This window comes from Carassius gibelio, chromosome B17, assembly GCF_023724105.1.
Source record: "Carassius gibelio isolate Cgi1373 ecotype wild population from Czech Republic chromosome B17, carGib1.2-hapl.c, whole genome shotgun sequence".
NCBI classification, from domain to species: Eukaryota; Metazoa; Chordata; class Actinopteri; order Cypriniformes; family Cyprinidae; genus Carassius; species Carassius gibelio.
In genome coordinates, this window is record NC_068412.1 from 2,857,364 (window position 1) to 2,876,748 (window position 19,385).

The 19,385-nt window shown below is 44.1% G+C and overlaps 2 protein-coding genes across 2 annotated transcripts; one reads left to right on the top strand and one right to left on the bottom strand.

Moving 5' to 3' along the window:
* Positions 1 to 412: 412 nt before the first annotated feature.
* Positions 413 to 1,500, top strand: LOC127975962 (involucrin-like). The gene is made up of 2 exons (XM_052580026.1): positions 413 to 1,256; positions 1,287 to 1,500. The coding sequence occupies exons 1-2, from the start codon at positions 424 to 426 to the stop codon at positions 1,498 to 1,500; spliced, it is 1,047 nt and encodes a 348-aa protein (XP_052435986.1). The 5' UTR covers positions 413 to 423.
* An 8,742-nt stretch (positions 1,501 to 10,242) lies between these two features.
* On the bottom strand, positions 10,243 to 18,269 carry LOC127975809 (gamma-aminobutyric acid receptor subunit rho-1-like). The gene is made up of 10 exons (XM_052579797.1): positions 17,819 to 18,269; positions 16,507 to 16,557; positions 16,159 to 16,265; positions 15,375 to 15,442; positions 14,675 to 14,898; positions 13,431 to 13,513; positions 13,090 to 13,230; positions 11,344 to 11,496; positions 10,836 to 11,032; positions 10,243 to 10,725 (listed from the first exon to the last, which is right to left on the bottom strand). The coding sequence occupies exons 1-10, from the start codon at positions 17,932 to 17,934 to the stop codon at positions 10,429 to 10,431; spliced, it is 1,437 nt and encodes a 478-aa protein (XP_052435757.1). The 5' UTR covers positions 17,935 to 18,269; the 3' UTR covers positions 10,243 to 10,428.
* Positions 18,270 to 19,385: the final 1,116 nt, after the last annotated feature.

Sequence of the window (19,385 nt, forward strand, 5' to 3'; positions counted from 1 at the left end):
AGAAGTATTCAATAGATTCATATACATATTCATATACCTGTTATTTTTAATTTGACTGGGTTCAGAAAGATGAATGGTGGGTTGACTTCGTTCAGGAAGATCAACGGTGACTTGACTTTGCTCAGGAAGATCAACGGTGACTTGACTTTGCTCAGGAAGATCAACGGTGACTTGACCTTGCCCATGAAGATGATCGGTGACTTGACTTTTCTCATGAAGATCAACGGTGACTTGACTTTGCTCAGGAAGATCAACGGTGACTTGACTTTGCTCAGGAAGATCAACGGTGACTTGACTTTGCTCATGAAGATCAATGGTGACTTGACTTTGCTCATGAAGATGATCGGTGACTTGACTTTGCTCATGAAGATCAACGGTGACTTGACTTTGCTCATGAAGATCAACGGTGACTTGACCTTGCCCATGAAGATGATCGGTGATTTGACTTTTCTCATGAAGATCAACGGTGACTTGACTTTGCCCATGAAGATGATCGGTGATTTGACTTTTCTCATGAAGATCAACGGTGACTTGACCTTGCCCATGAAGATGATCGGTGACTTGACTTTGCTCAGGAAGATCAACGGTGACTTGACTTTGCTCAGGAAGATCAACGGTGACTTGACTTTGCTCATGAAGATCAACGGTGACTTGACTTTGCTCATGAAGATCAACGGTGATTTGACTTTGCTCATGAAGATGATCGGTGACTTGACTTTGCTCATGAAGATGATCGGTGACTTGACTTTGCTCAGGAAGATCAACGGTGATTTGACTTTTCTCATGAAGATGATCGGTGATTTGACTTTGCTCATGAAGATCAACGGTGACTTGACTTTGCTCATGAAGATCAACGGTGACTTGACTTTGCTCATGAAGATCAACGGTGACTTGACTTTGCTCAGGAAGATCAACGGTGACTTGACCTTGCCCATGAAGATCAACGGTGACTTGACTTTGCTCATGAAGATCAACGGTGACTTGACTTTGCTCATGAAGATCAACGGTGACTTGACCTTGCCCATGAAGATGATCGGTGATTTGACTTTGCTCATGAAGATCAACGGTGACTTGACTTTGCTCATGAAGATCAACGGTGACTTGACTTTGCTCATGAAGATCAACGGTGACTTGACTTTGCTCAGGAAGATCAACGGTGACTTGACCTTGCCCATGAAGATCAACGGTGACTTGACTTTGCTCATGAAGATCAACGGTGACTTGACTTTGCTCATGAAGATCAACGGTGACTTGACCTTGCCCATGAAGATGATCGGTGATTTGACTTTGCTCATGAAGATCAACGGTGACTTGACTTTGCTCATGAAGATCAACGGTGACTTGACTTTGCTCATGAAGATCAACGGTGACTTGACTTTGCTCAGGAAGATCAACGGTGACTTGACCTTGCCCATGAAGATGATCGGTGACTTGACTTTGCTCATGAAGATCATTGGTGACTTGACTTGTCTCCTGAGGTCTAATTGTGGTAGTGCTTGACTCATGAGTGTTAATGGTGACTTGACCTGACTCTGGGGGGTCAACAGAGACCTGACTCAACTCTGGAGGGTCAACGGGAACCTGATTTGACTCTGGAGGGTCAACAGGAACCTGACTCGACCTGTGGCTGTCATCCTGCACATTGGCTCTGGGCTGGCGGCCACCTTGCGCTGTGGCGCTGGGCTGGCAGCCATCTTGTGCAGTGGTGCTGAGCTGGTCGGTCCTCCTGTCTGGAGACACAGGTCTAGAGTTGGCCATCACACCTGGAGAGACAGGTGTGGCTGGGGTATCCCACTGAGACCGATGTTGTAGGTACATTGTAAACCTTAAAAAATCCAAGATCTCCAGCTCATTCATTTCCCACTCATGCACAGTGTTATCCAAGCAGGCATTAAAAAGGTCTTTAAGTGCCTCATCATTGTACCCCATGCCTACCGCCATGGTCCCACCTCACTTCCCTTTTGATGGAGGGTGGTTAATTTTGAAAGTCTCCCCATCCGCTCCTCCATGGTGGCTGGGGAAAGGATACAAAATTAACCGTGATGAATGGGACAAAGGCTCGTGAGAAATGAGAGCCTGGGGTGACTATGGGGAAGTGAGACCACTAGTGGAAACCCAGGGCAACACAGACCAGACACTGTGACAATTTGGCCCAAATTCTGACCTTATCAGTTTTTGGTAATAGACTTCTTTTGTTTATGTGCACGAAACCAATACCTGCCCACTTTAAAAAATATGCAGGAATTTGCAGTGATATCATATCTGGCACAGGACCTGGGTTAGGTTGCACATTTCCTGACATCAGCAACATAATTGCAATTATACATTTCAAAATACAGTGCTTTCTGCAATTTTTGCATTGTGATTTTGAGCAAAGAATTTTTTTGATGGAATAAAACATAATCGCCATGATGGAATTTGCACACCACAGAGCAGGGTAGCCAGACTATTGCTAGTAGAGATCCAAGGTTATAGCTGATAGCTAGTGAAAACCCAGGTTTCAGCTGGTAGTTGATGGAATGGAGGCCAGGCTGTAGATGGAGCAGGAGCCAGGGCTGTAATGAATGTAGACCCAGGCTGTAACTGGTGCAGAAAGAGTGATACAGGTTTACACAGAAAATAGATGAACATGGAAATCCAGGCAAACACCTAACTCAGCAGCAGATAGTTTGTAGTTAAAGGGCCAAACTGGTTAGGCACAGCACATGAAATAGTTCTCCTGTTAAAAATTGTTCATAAGTTGTGGGTTAAACCACAACTTTTAAATTGTATTGCACCAAACATTTTTTAAGGCGTTGTTCAAGGCCAATAAATAGTTAGAGAGGATGTTAAAATCCATTAAAAACCCAATAAAACTAGTTAAAGGTCCCGTTTTTCACGCTTTTTTGCATCTTTGATTGTGTTTACAGTCTGCAATATAACATGTGTTCATGTTTCGCATGTAAAAAAACACAGTACTTTTCACACAATTCACCTATCTGCATACCGCTGTTTTCAATGTCACAAAAACCGAGAACCGAGTTAAACATAAATTGTAACCATTAATCTCCAAGTACAGCGTTCCTGGGAAGCCCAAACAAAGATGATTTGACTCCAAGATAAAAATAATAGCGTTTCAACAACATGTCGAACACAAACGCAGCTCTTCCTTCTTCTCCATCGGAGCGCAACAAGACCATGCCCCCTGTTTGTGAATTCATGTGGGCAGAGCTTGGTCAAAAAACTGTTTTAGTAACGTCATTACTGCAGGAACTAGAGGGATGTAGTCCAAACGGGTCGTTTTTTGTAGGCGAATTCTGTTAAATATAATATCTCGCTTGGCATTGAACTTTGAGCTTTAGAATTGTACAGATATTATTTATACTCTAACAACAACATTACACACTAACTAAAGTTTAAAACATGGGGTCACGAATAAGGGGACCTTTAAAACAAACAAACACGGACAAAGGGTATGCTGCCATCTTGGAAAGGGGTAACTCAGAAATTTTTTGTAAATAAAAAATAGTGCGTTACTTTACTTTAAGTAATGCTTTACTTTGAAAAAGTAATGTTACTACGAAATTCACGTTACTTGTAATGCGTTACACCAAACACTGTAATCAAGTATGTTTTTTTCAGGTACTTTTTACACCTTTGATAATTTGAAATGAGAAAAATAAAAAAGCACTGTTTATTTCCGTCTAATGTGATGAAAAATCATAGACTAAAGTTAGATATAAAATCATTTAGTTTTAAAAAGATAAGAGGGGTACATTCTTTATGATTTTTGGGTATGTATTGTAATGTTTGGATGTCATGTATAAGAAGACAAATAGAAGCGTTGCTCCGTTTCGGTTCTTTATTCACAACTGCGTCACTTCAAGCGGCATGAAAGAGAAGAGGTAAGCAGAAATACAAAAACTTCTTACAGCCACAAATCTAAAGAAACAGAATTACCATATACGCGTATTTCAAACAATTTAGGCTTTATTTCTTTAATATTGGACATGCACAAAGGTTGCTAAAGTCTGTTACTATTAGGTGATTAGTGCTCCCTTTAGCTGGGCACTTGGCCTTTGACTTTGGTTGAATTAACTCTGTTTCAGCAATTGTTGAAAGCATGCTATTTTCTGTAATATTTTATGGTCCTGACTGCACTGACATACCTTTAACTATGTGTACTTTTTTAAATCAGTGACTGACAGCTGGATTTGGACAAATGTGACTTCCATTATAAGTATGAAATTCTTTAAAAATAACAACTTTCAGTTTGAACTTTTTGATGAAGAAGTTGTTATTAATTGTCCCATTGAGAGAGCTCTTGTCACGCTGCCAGTCTTTGTTTTCCTGGGTGTTCCCTAATGAGCTCACTTCCCCTTAGGCACTTCACCATAGGCACTTTAATTCCGCTAGTCTGGTTGTGTCTTCACAGTAATTGCACTCCAATTAGAATCGCACAGGTGTTGACAATACTCTGTCATTAGTTTCCCTATATAGAGCTGTCTTTCTCTGTTGTCTTCATGGAGTCCTTACCCTATGTGTCTCATGCTCTCGTTCCCCCGAGACTTCCTCTACCTTCTCATTCTTCCGAGTTCCCCGTTTCATCCGGTTCCCTCTTTTGGTTATGTTTGTCTCTCATGACTGTTTATTTTTGTAGTTACCCCTCTGTTTAAATAAAAACCCTTACCTGCATTTGGATCTACCCTCTCTTTGTGTTTTCCCAAACCCAACCGTGACAGAAGGACTCCAGCATGCCTAGATCCAGCGGTGTGAGATTTCGAATCGGTTCCCCAGCCACCATGGAGGAACGGAGGGGGAGAGTCCGGAACTTAACCACCCTTCATCAAGAAGGAAGGGAGGTGGGTGGCCTGGCGCAATTGTTTTGGACTTTGGCAGTCGGGTTAGGTTACAATGATGCAGCACTAAAGGATTGGTTTAATAATTGCCTGGATGATCCTTTACCTCAATGGGAGATGAAGGGGTTAGAGATCCTGGACTTTTGGGGGTTTACCAATTACCTGCACCATCGTGCTCAGTGGAATGCAACAACCACACCAGAGTTTCCAGACAAGGCTGCCAGCTCAGCCCCACAACCCAAGATGGCCACCAGCCCAGCCCCACAGCCCAAGATGGCCGCCAGCCTAGCGCCACAGCTCAAGATGGCCGCCAGCCCAGCACCACAGCACAAGATGGCCGACTCAACGCCACCGACTCTCCATCGTAGAGGGCGGAGGAGGAGACAGGCAGCTACTGTTCCTCAGGACCCGGAGAACGCTCCCGAGCGGGCGGCTGCCGTCCAAGAGGCCATTCCCGATGCGGTGCCCGCTGCTGTTCCGGAGGCGGTGGCCGAGGCTGTTCCCGATGCGGTGCCCGCTGCTGTTCCGGAGACCGAGGCGGTGGCCGAGGCCGTTCCCGATGCGGTGCCCGCTAATGTTCCGGAGGCCGAGGCGGTGCCCGATGCAGTCTCCGAGGCGGTGCCCGATGCAGTTCCCGAGGCGGTGCCCGATGCTGTTCCCGAGGCGGTGACCGATGCAGTTCCCGAGGCGGTGACCGATGCAGTTCCCGAGGCGGTGACCGATGCAGTTCCCGAGGCGGTGCCCGATGCTGTTTCCGAGACCGAGGCTGTTCCCGAGAAGGTGCTCGATGCTGTTCGAGAGGCCGAGGCAATGCCCGATGCTGTTCCCGATGTGGTGCCCGCTGCGGTTCTGGAGGCCGAGACGGTACCCGCTGCTGTTCCGGAGGCCGAGGCGGTGGCCGAGGCCGTTCCCGATGCGGTTCCCGTTGCTGTTCTGGAGGCCGAGGCGGTGCCCGCTGCTGTTCCGGAGGCCGAGGCGGTGACCGAAGCCGTTCCCGATGCGGTTCCCGTTGCTGTTCCGGAGGCCGGGGCGGTGGCCGAGGTCGTTCCCGATGCGGTGCCCGCTGCTGCTCCGGAGGCCGAGGCTGTTCCCGAGGTGGTGCCTGATGCAGTTCCCGAGGCGGTGCCCGATGCAGTTCCCGAGGCGGTGACCGATGCTGTTCCCGAGGCGGTGCCCGCTAATGTTCCGGAGGCCGAGGCGGTGCCCGATGCAGTCTCCGAGGCGGTGCCCGATGCAGTTCCCGAGGCGGTGCCCGATGCTGTTTCCGAGGCCGAGGCTGTTCCCGAGAAGGTGCTCGATGCTGTTCGAGAGGCCGAGGCAATGCCCGATGCTGTTCCCGATGGGGTGCCCGCTGCGGTTCTGGAGGCCGAGGCGGTACCCGCTGCTGTTCCGGAGGCCGAGGCGGTGGCCGAGGCCGTTCCCGATGCGGTTCCCGTTGCTGTTCTGGAGGCCGAGGCGGTGCCCGCTGCTGTTCCGGAGGCCGAGGTGGTGACCGAAGCCGTTCCCGATGCGGTTCCCGTTGCTGTTCCGGAGGCCGAGGCGGTGCCCGATGCAGTTCCCGAGGCGGTGCCCGATGCAGTTCCCGAGGCGGTGCCCGAGGCAGTTCCCGAGGCGGTGCCCGATGCAGTTCCCGAGGCGGTGCCCGATGCAGTTCCCGAGGCGGTGCCCGATGCAGTTCCCGAGGCGGTGCCCGATGCAGTTCCCGAGGCGGTGCCCGATGCAGTTCCCGAGGCGGTGCCCGATGCAGTTCCCGAGGCGGTGCCCGATGCAGTTCCCGAGGCGGTGCCCGATGCAGTTCCCGAGGCGGTGCCCGATGCAGTTCCCGAGGCGGTGCCCGATGCGGTTCCCGAGGCGGTGCCCGAGGCGGTGCCCGATGCAGTTCCCGAGGCGGTGCCCGATGTTGTTCCCGAGGCGGTGCCCGATGCAGTGCCCGATGCTGTTCCCGAGGCGGTGCCCGATGCAGTGCCCGATGCTGTTCCCGAGGCGATTCCCGAGGCGGTGCCCGATGCAGTTCCCGAGGCGGTGCTCGATGTTGTTCCCGAGGCGGTGCCCGATGCAGTTCCCGAGGCGGTGCTCGATGCAGTTCCCGAGGCGGTGCTCGATGCAGTTCCCGAGGCGGTGCCCGATGCTGTTCCCGAGGCGGTGCCCGATACAGTTCCCGAGGCGGTGACCACAAGGCCGTGGTGGTCTTCTACTCCGCCCTGGGGGACTCTGGCGGTGACCACGAGGACGTGGTGGTCGTCCGCTCCACCCTGGGGGACTCGGGCGGTGACCACGAGGACGTGGTGGTCGTCCGCTCCGCTCTGGGGGACTCCGGCGGTGACCATGAGGACGTGGTGGTCTTCTGCTCCGCCCTGGTGGACTCCGGCCTCGACCACAAAGACGTGGTGGTCTTCCGCTCCGCCCTGGAGGGCTTTGACTTTGACCACAAGGCCGTGGTGGTCTTCCGCTCCGCCCTGGTGGACTCCGGCCTCGACCACAAAGATGTGGTGGTCATCTGCTCCGTCCTGGTGGACGCCTCAACGGGCCCTTCATGGACTTATGTTTTGTGTTTTTTGAGTTCTGTTTCTGTCTGTTCCTTTTAGTTTAGTCTGGCCCTCCTTCCCTCCCCCTGAGCCTCCACCTGTCCGCCTCCCTCCTGGACTCCTTGTTTTGTGTTGCACCTTTCCATTCCTCCTGGTTGCTCCTGTCCCTGTTTTCTGTCCCTCCGTCCCTCCCCCTGGTCCGCCGCCGTTCCACATCCCTCCTGCCTCTTTTTCTGTTGGGGTTTTCCTGGGTTTAGGTGGAGCATCTGGTAGCTGCTCCGTAGGGAGGGGGTAATGTCACGCTGCCAGTCTTTGTTTTCCTGGGTGTTCCCTAATGAGCTCACTTCCCCTTAGGCACTTCACCATAGGCACTTTAATTCCGCTAGTCTGGTTGTGTCTTCACAGTAATTGCACTCCAATTAGAATCGCACAGGTGTTGACAATACTCTGTCATTAGTTTCCCTATATAGAGCTGTCTTTCTCTGTTGTCTTCATGGAGTCCTTACCCTATGTGTCTCATGCTCTCGTTCCCCCGAGACTTCCTCTACCTTCTCATTCTTCCGAGTTCCCCGTTTCATCCGGTTCCCTCTTTTGGTTATGTTTGTCTCTCATGACTGTTTATTTTTGTAGTTACCCCTCTGTTTAAATAAAAACCCTTACCTGCATTTGGATCTACCCTCTCTTTGTGTTTTCCCAAACCCAACCGTGACAGCTCTCCTCATAACCCTTTTTGTTCAATGTACCTAAGCTCTTTTTAACTGATTTATTCACAGATCTTATGAAAGACAATTCCTTTGATCCTGTGAAACATTTTACCAGTTTATCAGTGACATTGATTAATGTAATCATAACTTAAGCAATTACATTTTTTACTTCTACTTTCAGCTTAGGGAGCAAAAAATATTACAAAGTCATCATATAATTAAGTAAATCAACTGTTTTACTCTTATATTGTTTTGCCTTCATACCATTAATGTGTTAAATAGAGAAATATGAAAGTAAAAACTATGTATGTCCCAAAACACTACTTGCACACAAAGTGCTTACCAACTGACATTAAACCCTACAAAGCCCATGCTGGTGAACCAGCATCACCAGCTCAAATTTTCTTGAGGACAGCACTGGCTTACGCTGGATTTATTAATAGGGACAAGTAATGGATATCTGCTAGCTAATAACACTCATACAGTCCGGAGAGAGTCTGTTCCATGGACAGGAGGCTCATCATGCATGTTTCTCAGTGCCCAGCATTCATGTCACAAATGGCATGATTCATTAGCAGGCTGGTTTAGATTACTAGAGATAACTAGACAGCAGAAGAAAATAGCAAAGGTCATTTATATTTCCAAAGGATTAAAGTTTTTAAATCATCCATATTTTCAGATGAGTAATTCACAATGCCAAATCATGCAACATTGTCTGTTTCAAAAAAAAAATTATATATATTTTTTAATCATACCCAACATGTATTTTGTACAAGGTGCCATAGAATGCAAAAATAAATTTTATACGTTGTTTGAACACAGTTGTGTGTCCGCAGTGTTTGAAACCTACCAGCCTATAATGTAAAAAGTCCACTCACTCATTGTTTTATAATCCCAATAATTCCTAAACTGTCTCTTCTCACTAGCAGCTCCAGATTACTCACTTCTATGACAACATACTGTAGTCGGTGAAAATCCACCCATTTGTGACGCTCTCTGCACTATTAGCATACAGACAGCTCTGTGTGTGAAGCAGCGGTCCATCATTACTGTTCTCCTGCTGTAGATGCTGGAGGTACAATATCAGCACCAAAGAGACATTAAAAGTGTCGTGTGTTGGGATGCACCAATGAACCACAGGAGTCTCCATAGACCGCTGAGGACATGGTTGTGAACTTTATCTTTCATTTTCAAAGATAATGTGCCAAAAAAAAAAAAAAAACTGAAATATCCTATACTTTGAGCTAACATTTTACACTGGACTTCCTCACAAACAAGGGTCAGTTCAGCGCTGGAGTTGTGCAAAGATTGCTTCTGAAAGAGGGATTGATACCAACGCTTTGTGTGCAAACTCCAGACTAAGTAAGCATCACGCCCAATATTTTGTTTTCCAAAAGAGCATCTTGACTCTCTGTATTGCTAACGTTGCTAAAGCTACCATTGTCTCTGCCTGTTTTCCCTAATGCTGCCTTCATGAACTACCACAATGATCATGAATAGGAATGTGGAAGTTAAAAACTGCATTTGGAAGCAATGTGTGAGGTCAGTAACATGGTCACCACCAGTTAAACCGTAACACCAGTCTGCCCACGAGCATGAGCTCCTGAAGATTGCACTCTTCTGAGAAGGGAGGGTTGCCAGGTTTTCACAACAAAACCCTCCCGTGAACATGAAAAGCAACCTGTGGCAACCGTGTTAAAGTATTGCCCAATTCTGTCAAGTATAGGTCTCTGCAGGAAAGTAAAGGTAGTTACCAGATCAGGGTGTTTAAGACCATGATACCTGATTGGCTGAAGTCATAGCGATAGGAGGTTTAGGGGTGGGGTTGGGTAAGGGGAATCATTTTGATTGCATGATTTAGAAACACCCAACACCCAACCCAAGAAAATATCAATATTGTGCAGAATGGTTCATGTGAGCGCATTGGAGGACTACGTATGTAAAGTTACTGTATGTCCATGAAGTGTAAGGAAACTGTATATTCACACAAACTGACAAAAAAGCACATCATTCAGTTTTCTTAATGTGTGATCACAACAACATTTTGCAAATAACAATTAAAAGAATTTCACTGATTGACGTCCCTGGTAAATACAGGCATTAAAATAACTAATGTTTACTCATTCTTGAAGGAGAAATGGACTCAGTCCTCTGATTCTGAGACTTTCACACCAATGGCTTCTTATTTTTATTTGTGAGGAATAACAAATTATTTAAATACATATTTCAACTCAAGTAGTTGCTTTTGTTAAATAATAAAAACATGCAACACTTAAAAATACGAAGAGTTCGAGATCCTGGATGGAGAAGGCAGAGAGATGCAGTGGATGATGTTCTGGTTCTCTCAGATCCGCTGTGGTGTTAGGAGTAGATGGACCAGTAGATGATGTTGAAGAGCGTGTAAGCGGCAGGAAAGATCACTCTTGAGTACTTGTCTATGGCATGAGTGTCTATCCAGACGTTGACGTATCCCCGGGGCGTCTTCACACGACTCGTCCTCTGGCTGTCAGCAAGGGTCAGCTGGGCCAAGATTCGCTCCTGCCTCGCGCCGTTTTCAGGCATCCCATAAGTCCCTGCTGTGTTGGGATCAACGTCACTGTAGCATGTGGTCATCATCATGTCCCCGTCTGGGTTCACTATTCCACACGTGCAAGGTAACTGCAATATCAAGCCATAAACACAGGAGAGACAAACATGACACAGAGGGATCACTTTCTTCTCATCGTCTTAATTTACCAGCATTAGAGGAAAGCAAACAGTGGTCTTACTTGATTCCTGAGCTTTCTCTCTCGGCGCTCCTGCACCGTGGTCAGGTAATTGACGGCCGCATACTCGATGACAGAGAGGAAGACGAAGACGAAGCTGACCCACAGGTAAATGTCCACCGCTTTGATGTAGGAGACTCTGGGCATTGCGGCATTGACCCCAGTGATGATGGTGGACATCGTGAGAACCGTCGTGATGCCTGTGAGTGAAAGCAGCATTCAGTGCATGGACGTGACTTTGAGGAATATTACAGCTGAACAAAGGACACAACATGATTTTTTAAAGATGTTTTTTGTCCAAATTAAACATTTATTCAGGTCAATTTATAGTGCATTCAAAGTATACAATTAATTACATTCATGCATTCCCTGTGAATCAAACCCGTGATCTCAGCATTGCTTTATCTTTCAAAATGAAAATACACTCACTTATATAATACTTACTGACTTACATAATTAGTACATGTTTAATTGTATTTGATCATGTCCATGTGGAGCGGTTTTATCTTACCGAGAGGAACTCTCGCAGGTACGGCTCTGCGGTCAATCCAGAAGGACACCCAGGACAGCATGACCATCAGCGTGGCCGGAAAATATGTTTGTAGCAGGAAGAAGAAGACATGACGCCGAAGAGTGAAGTGTATGTAGAGACGATTGTACCAGCCTGGAAAACACAAACCTGGATTAATGTGCACAGAATTGTGTTGTGATGCACATCATTTTCAAACCTTAGACAGTGCTGTTAAAGAAACTGTGGAAACGTTGATGTGAGCATTTAAAAAGAGGGCTGACATGTACACTGTAACTGCTTTATACACTTCATTTGCATTTCATATCATAGATCACAAGATCACATGTTGGTTTAATAACCACATGGAGTAGGCTGATCCAAGCCTTCAATCAAGAGCCGCGGTGCTGTGTGGATATCAGCCAGTGATTCACCAACAGTAGTGTACAGAAACATCTGATATTAGTGAGTTTATATAAAGAAAAAACACAGTTTGGGAAGGTTAGGAGATCACACAGGTGAGTTTTACTGAACATATCCTTTGTGCAGTCCTTGTCTTAAATGCATTTGCAAGGAGGCATTAATCATCTCTATTTAGTCTATTGAAGAGCCATGTAGAACCATACTGCATTTGGCTTGTTTACATGAGGAAGGTCGCTTACTCGCTTACATGTCACTTGTCTATTCAGTACTCATCGAGGCCCCCTAGTGGGCTGGCAAGAACACCACAATTAAAGAGGTTATTTACAATACCCTTACAGTTCTGTCCTGCTCCTCTGGAAGTCTCTATTGAAGACCTTGACTAGCTGGTTCAAGTGTGTTTAATTGGGAATAGATGGACACTTCTGTCAAAATGCATTGAGATCATCTGAGTGAATAAAATGAAATAAATTTGGCAGATGAAGTAAGATAAATACTTCACATCATTTACTTATGTTTCATCTTGGTTTGCCTTTGGAACGGAGCTTTGATCTAGGCTGCTAGAACCTTGATATATATGGGTATGGGAACATCTCTGGGTCTACTGTCCCCTTTCTGCAGGACATCTACCTCAAACGCTGCAAAAGCAGAGCTGTTAAAATCATCAAGGACTCCACCCACCCCAGTAACCATCTTTTCACTTTGCTGCCATCTGGTAAGCACTTCTGTAGCCTGATGGCAAAAACCGAGAGACTCAGGAGGAGTTTCTTCTCCGAGGCCATCAGGCTCCTAAACCCTAAACCAGCCTCTTAGCATCTTCATGTCTCCACTTAACATTCACTTTATCAGTAAGTTATTCATCAATCTCTACCTCACATTGAAATACTGACAGTGTCAACCTGTTTGCACATTGACTCTTGCACATTCCTGAGTATCTTAACATTTAGGACTACAATATAATGCACATATGCACATTGCCTCTTGTAAATTCATGGGTATCTTTCATGCACATTATTTTCTATTCTACATTTAATTCTAGAATATACATATTTTTTATGTTTTATTCTTATATTGACCCTTATTTCTTTCATATTTCTTTTTCATATATTATTTTATCTGTGTTGTATTATTTAATAATTGCACTGTCCATGGAGCGAACCTAACTCACATTTCACTGCTGGTTATATATGCTCTATATAATTGTATATATGACGAATACAAATCTTGAATCTTGAATGCTTAGCTCCTGCTCCAGGCTCTAGCTGTAGATGATCTCTCACTCTCTGGTGGCCTGAATCTCTGGGTGAATAAGTGACACCTTCACAGTACCTGTGCTGCTGTAGAACGCAAGCTTGGTTGTGGTGTGGAACTTCTGGATGAGAAACTGGGACAGAGAAATCTTGTCATCGGTGTTCAGCGACTCGTTGCCCTTCTTCCAGTAAAGCATTAGATCGTCGTCAGTGTACGCATCTGAAATAATAACACATTTAACCCCCATCATCACATCACTGCTGGTAGTTCAAATAAATCACTGTCTTTAGTAGAAAAAGGGCTTGGCCTCTGCACATTTGGCCCACATGCAGCTTATTTATTCAGTTCAACAAAACCACATTCACGTCGATGTCAGAGAAGACAACATAGATACATGTGTGCTGTGTTTGTGTACGTACAGCTCTCAATCTCCAGTGAGCACGTCTGTGTGTCCAGAGGAAATCGACTCAGGTCCATGTTACACATGGCTGTGACGGTCACTCTACAACAACACAACAGTCAGATGATTCACCACATCGTCCAGAAGAGTGGAGAAATCGTAAATATGGCTGTATTCAGTATTTTTTTATTTTTATATATTGACATTTTTTTGTATTTAAGAGTATCACCTTTGTTGGATTTACATGTTCTACCTTTTTCTTCTTTAAAGAAGCAGGAACAAGAGATTGAATTGTTGTATTGTAAGACATGTGAGTTGAGGAGAAGTCTATTCTGTGCTGTTTATGTCATTGCTGACTGACAGTACAGCTATATACATACAAACAATTGGGCAAACACATCTAATTGCAATTTTTTTTTTTTTCTGGAAGATTGTTTTAAATTTTATGCACATTTTAAAGCATGTTATAAATGACTTACAGTGATTGTGTTTACTGTGAACGTGACACTGAAACATTGTTATCCCGAGCAGCTCATGTGAAAACACTACATGGCATTACTATGAATCAGATGGCATATTTATAGAATTACAGTGCATTTTGATAATCACGCTTATCTCAGACATTGTTAGAATTAATATAAAAGTCATTGGCCAAGTAACACTGTTTCTTAAACTCGCCAATGGCAGGTGTTACCTTCATTTGGTGCTTGCCGAGTGTTAATTGTAGGCCCTGTTCAGACTATACGCGTCCCCGGAGCACAGAAGCAGTCATAAGTAGCACAGATAGATATAATTGTATCTATAGACAACAATACAATGTATGGGTCAAAATTATCCATTTCTCTTTTATGCCAAAAATCATTGGGATATTAAGAAAAGATCATGTTCCATGAAGATTTTTGGAAAATTCCTACTGTAAATATTTTAAAAATGTATTTTTGATTAGTAATATGCATTGCTAAGAACTTCATTTGGACAACTTTAAAGATGATTTTCTCAGTATATAGATTTAGATTTTTCACTCTCAGATTCTAGATTTTCAAATAGTTGTATCTCCTATCAAACCATACATCAATGAAAAGATAATTTATTCAGCCTTCGAATCTTATTTAAACAATTAACAATTTAAAAAAATTGACTCTTATGACTGCTTTTGTATTCACATTTGGTACAGATGATTAGAGAGTCACAGATGATTAGAGAGTCTCATGATTGACTGAGATCATTAACATATGTGACTGTTTCTGTCATGAAAGTGTTCACCTCAGACTGTACAGGACGTTTCCGTCAGGATACACTCGTAGCATCAAGTTTTCTGTTGTTGTGTCGTGAATGAAAGATCTTTTGGAATGAACAAAGAACATGTCGGGCACCCAGATCTTCTTCACCAGCCGGCTGTCGAACGTCATGCTTTGATTATTGGTGCTCGGGAAGGACAGGCGCTCGTCTTTCCAGTAATGTCTCAAATACAGGGTCATGGTAAAATCCTGAGGAGAAACACCAGATGCTAAAATCAATTAAAAGCCAAGCGAAAAAGGTGAAAGCAGCAGATGTAAGAGTCACTTGAGGTTGCTAACCATGACGCAAAGCATTATGACATCAGTGTTACATTTAATGATTAATAACCACTGAACAACAGAGTGCTATAGGAAATAGCACTTTAAACATGACTGATTTGATTGCATTACTATTTTCTTTAGTAAAAACAAGAGTTCCAAAATATACGTTGGTTATAATCTCTAAAAAAAAAATTGACCAGTGACAGACAGTAACAGTATTTTCACCTCTACTGTACTTCATTTCATAAACCACATCAATCTTTGATATTTTAAATTATAGAAAACAACACGCAGTGATAGTGATGTAGTGAATGAGATGATTCCTTTCAGTGAATATGTCTGTTGATTCAAAGATTGACAAAAGACTCACAACAACAATGGCATGCTTTTAATCAAGCGCTCACCATGTCAGCCTCAGAGATGGTGTCGAGGCTTTCAACCTGGACATCCACACCTACTGGAATCGGAGGTCCTGTATGTGGACAGGCAAAGACAAAAATTGTGTTTTCGCTCCTCACTTGTGTCAGTTATATTTTTATTCATTAATATGAAAGCATAAATCACTATCATTAGATATTACAGTAGCGCAGTGCTCTCTTTCTGTGAGCAGACAGGATTTAATGCTGCAGTATCTGTGTCCTATTTTAGCTCAGACTCTCTATCGTCTGTGACACGAGCGCTCAAACACAAGTGGGTCACCACCAATGCTGCCGTCTCACATCTGGACACCCGGCTCAGTTTTTTCTTTTCCTACACGCACACAACAAGGCAAAGCTGAAGAGCTCATGAAAAGACTGTTGTAATGTTATCATCACTCAGTTATGATGCCTCTGTCATAAAGAAACTCATGCTCTTCTCTGCGGTAGAAATGCCTTGTGAGGCTGAATCAAGAGGGTGTTTTTAACATGCAGCATTGCTGTGGGTTTGATTCCTGATATAAATGCATACCTTTGAACTAAAGAGCCGGACAAATGCATAAATGTGTGTCTATTGTTTTAGGTAGAGTTGGACAGCATAACATGAACTAAGCAATTAAAAGCATCCATAGATACAAAAGATAATGGCAAGACAAACATTCTGAGATGTGTTGCATCAAACGTCTGCAGTGTGTTAGCCGTCAAACCACAAACCACACAAGTCCATGCAGTCACTGCAGACCTCTGGATGTTATATGTGGCTCGTGCTCACCTCCAAACGCAGGTCTCATTGTGAAATCATGGTCATCTATCCTCAACAGCTGCTCAGATTTGGTCATAGGAGACTTTGTCATGTCTGGACTTCTTCTGAAGATTGGGCTAGAAGGACAATAAGAGTAGAACTATGAGACAAAGCTCTGTGTGGACGAGGAACTCAAAAACACATCCAACAGAATATGGCAATGATAAATTATGATCTTAGAAGTATCTTATTTTTCTCTCCGCAGTCAAAATACATTTAAAATCCAGATGGACACCATAAAACCATAAAGTATTTTAAGAGAAATACTAACAAAAGACTGTGAGATCCTATAAAGATCTAAACTGAATTATGTTGTACCTGCCAGACTTGTGGGTTCCTCCATCCACTCGTGTCGTTTCTCTCCTAAATCTACAAGATAAAGAGAATTAAATGAAACTCTGTTATATCAGCAATCAACGGGATCTGCATACCTTTCTCCTGCATTTCTGCACTGATTCGGTGGATTGCATGTAAACATGATGGCAGCTTTTCAATGGAGCTGATTGTGCTGCACTTGTATTGCTCACATTTGACTAAATAGTTAAAACGAGCACACAAACAGACAGGGATGTTTGACGAGTGCTGCTCTTCATCTGTGTTATTGTACATTCTTCAGTGTTTGCTTTAATGCAGTAGACATTTGTACTTTTTGATCTTTTTCAGCTTGTGTTGTACAGCGACTGTGCATCCCATACATCTGAGCGGTTTCAAAGCATCTTTGGTCTTCAGCTCAGATCAAACACATCATGCTCATCATTATGTACAGATGACAGCTGAGAATCTGTGAGCGTGAAGTGATGTTTGATGTGATGTTGCTGGTTGTGGCTGCTCACCGGCAGCTGGTTAATAATCCGCTCAGCAGAAATCCTTTCTGTTCTCCAGAACAAAGCAGCAGTGTGTCTCCTCCACTGCCACGACACAACACTCGTCTGACATCATGACAATCACACGCCGGATCCGACACTCTTACAAATAAAGTTTGGTCATTGGCATCATGGGTCTATGAACATCCACAGAAACCTTCCCTTACACAAACGGATCTTTATAGTGGAAAATGTTTTTTAGATGTTCTTCACATGAAGAAAATAATGTGTCTTTTAAGAACTGCTCACTTAAGCGATTTTGAAGGGTGGGGAGACAAAAAAATAGTTTTTCTATGGCATCACTGCAAAACCCCCTTTTGGAACCGTTATTTTTAGAAGTGTGTGTAAAGTGAGACACATTTGACTGAGACGAGGATGTTTTAAAAGAAACTGCTTGAAGCTTTGGTATCAAACCAAGTTGAATGGTTTACAGCTACTAGACGAGGATCACTGATGAGAAACTCCCAGTTAATCACCATATGCTGTCTGATTAACAGCTCTTAAGGGATGATTCTGGACACATGAGAAGAGTACGACTCACAAGAATGAAAGAGAAGCTTCAGATACTGATATGAAGTCCTTCATTAAACAAGCAGGCAGAAAGAATATCATCAAATTTAAACTCACAACAAAACATCCTCATTTTCAGAGACTTATCTGTTTTCTCTGCTCTATTCATTGGTGGAAAAAAGTACAACTCTATTTCCCATCAGAGTTGATTTCATTCCTTTGCACTCGACAGGCCACGTTCACAACAGGATTATTACCTGCTTTGCTTGTAGGGCTCCGGTCTGTGACCTCTTTTGTGGGCCGTTCTTCCGGTGGCGCCCACCAGACAGACGCAGAAGAACACAAACACAGTCTCCAGCTGCATGGTGCTCATATCCCTGTTCAGTGTTCACATCCTCCACGCTCTGCAGCCGGAGCCAGCCTCAGTCCTTTCTTTAGTGGCGCAGCTTGAACGAACACGGATGTCTGTCCTGTTAACATCACACGCAGCTTAATCTCCACACTGGGAAAAGCAATTTCGACTAAACCCATAAATCCTTGAGCGTCAGATGGCACAGATTTGATCCCTCCAGTGGTGGATGGGCTCTGCTCGTGATGCACCGCCCCAAACCAATTCTCCTAATGATACTGTGCTCTGCATTCCTCTGACGAGGTCAGTCGAGAGGATGCAGCGCAGACAAACAGACAGACAGACAGACAGACAGAGAGACAGACAGACAGACAGATGACGTTGATGAGAGAGACACCCGAGCCTCTGAAACACAGCTGAGACGTGTGTCTCCAGTAAAACAGTTTTTTGATAAAAAGAAAGTAGCATATTTTTGTCATTAAACTGACCATTTTAAATTGCATTTGGCAGATACTTTTATCAAAGTGACTTACAGTGCATTAGGGCTTTTTTTTGTATCAGTATGTGTGTTTCCTGGGAATTGAACCCACGACCCTTTGCGCTGCTGACACAGTGGTCACTGAGCCACAGGAACATCACTATTACAATCTCAAAACTCTGGATAAATGGGTAGCTGTAATTTACATCTAGTAATTGCAAGGACTGATGCATGGGAGGCAGAAGAAAATAATGGCAGAGCAGTTGCTGTGGAATTATGAAATGAAAAAGCATGTGATAATCCTGAGCATCATCACAGAGAAAAGTAATGGAAGAGTCATTGAGTAGACTTTAATGGTTTAGTCAACAGAGTGGCAAACTCAGGCACTCCTCTTTCTCAACAAAGCCACTTTATGAGCTGAGAAGCATTTTATAACAGTATCACTAAATTAAGAAACCAGTGGCATCTACGTCTTTTTGTTTTCTTTCTCACCTGTGGGATTTTGGCCCCAGATCCTTCAGGATCCAGTCGGATGTTTTGATGCTCCCACTATATATCTGATGAGCACAATCACACTCTGTTCCAAGTGACTGTCATAACTCAGTGATTAATTATTTAGTGTAGGCTGGTGTCTCCCAAAGCATTTTTCCTCCTGTATAACACCAAAATTTCGATTGTTTTTATATTGTTTTTGCCTTTGTTTTGTTCACTGGGCGACTAAAGCACTAAAAAAGGATTATGGATTTACATCATAAAATAAGTAATTATTTTTCACATACATTATTAGTACATACCACAATATCTGTGTCAGCTATAATCTGTAAAGCTGCTTTGAAGCGATGTGTATTGTGAAAAGCGCTATTCAAATAAACCGAACTTCACTTGATCAGAAATTGAGTAAGGGAGATAAGATCACAGCACCAGCTCGGATTTCTTCATTTTCTGATCAATGATCCTCAAAGACAAACCTTCAGAGTGTGTTTTAGACAGCCACTGA

What these genes read in the sequence shown, in the direction of transcription:
- LOC127975962 (XM_052580026.1), top strand. Translation starts at nt 424, where the DNA reads ATGAAGATGATCGGTGATTTGACTTTTCTCATGAAGATCAACGGTGAC. An exon ending in AAGATCAACGGTGACTTGAC is followed by an intron (nt 1,257 to 1,286) that starts CTTGCCCATGAA and finishes CGGTGATTTGAC; the next exon opens with TTTGCTCATGAAGATCAACG.
- LOC127975809 (XM_052579797.1), bottom strand. Translation starts at nt 17,934, where the DNA reads ATGAGCACCATGCAGCTGGAGACTGTGTTTGTGTTCTTCTGCGTCTGT. An exon ending in AATGAGACCTGCGTTTGGAG is followed by an intron (nt 15,443 to 16,158) that starts GTGAGCACGAGC and finishes GTCCACATACAG; the next exon opens with GACCTCCGATTCCAGTAGGT. An exon ending in AGAGAAAGCTCAGGAATCAA is followed by an intron (nt 10,726 to 10,835) that starts GTAAGACCACTG and finishes TTGATATTGCAG; the next exon opens with TTACCTTGCACGTGTGGAAT.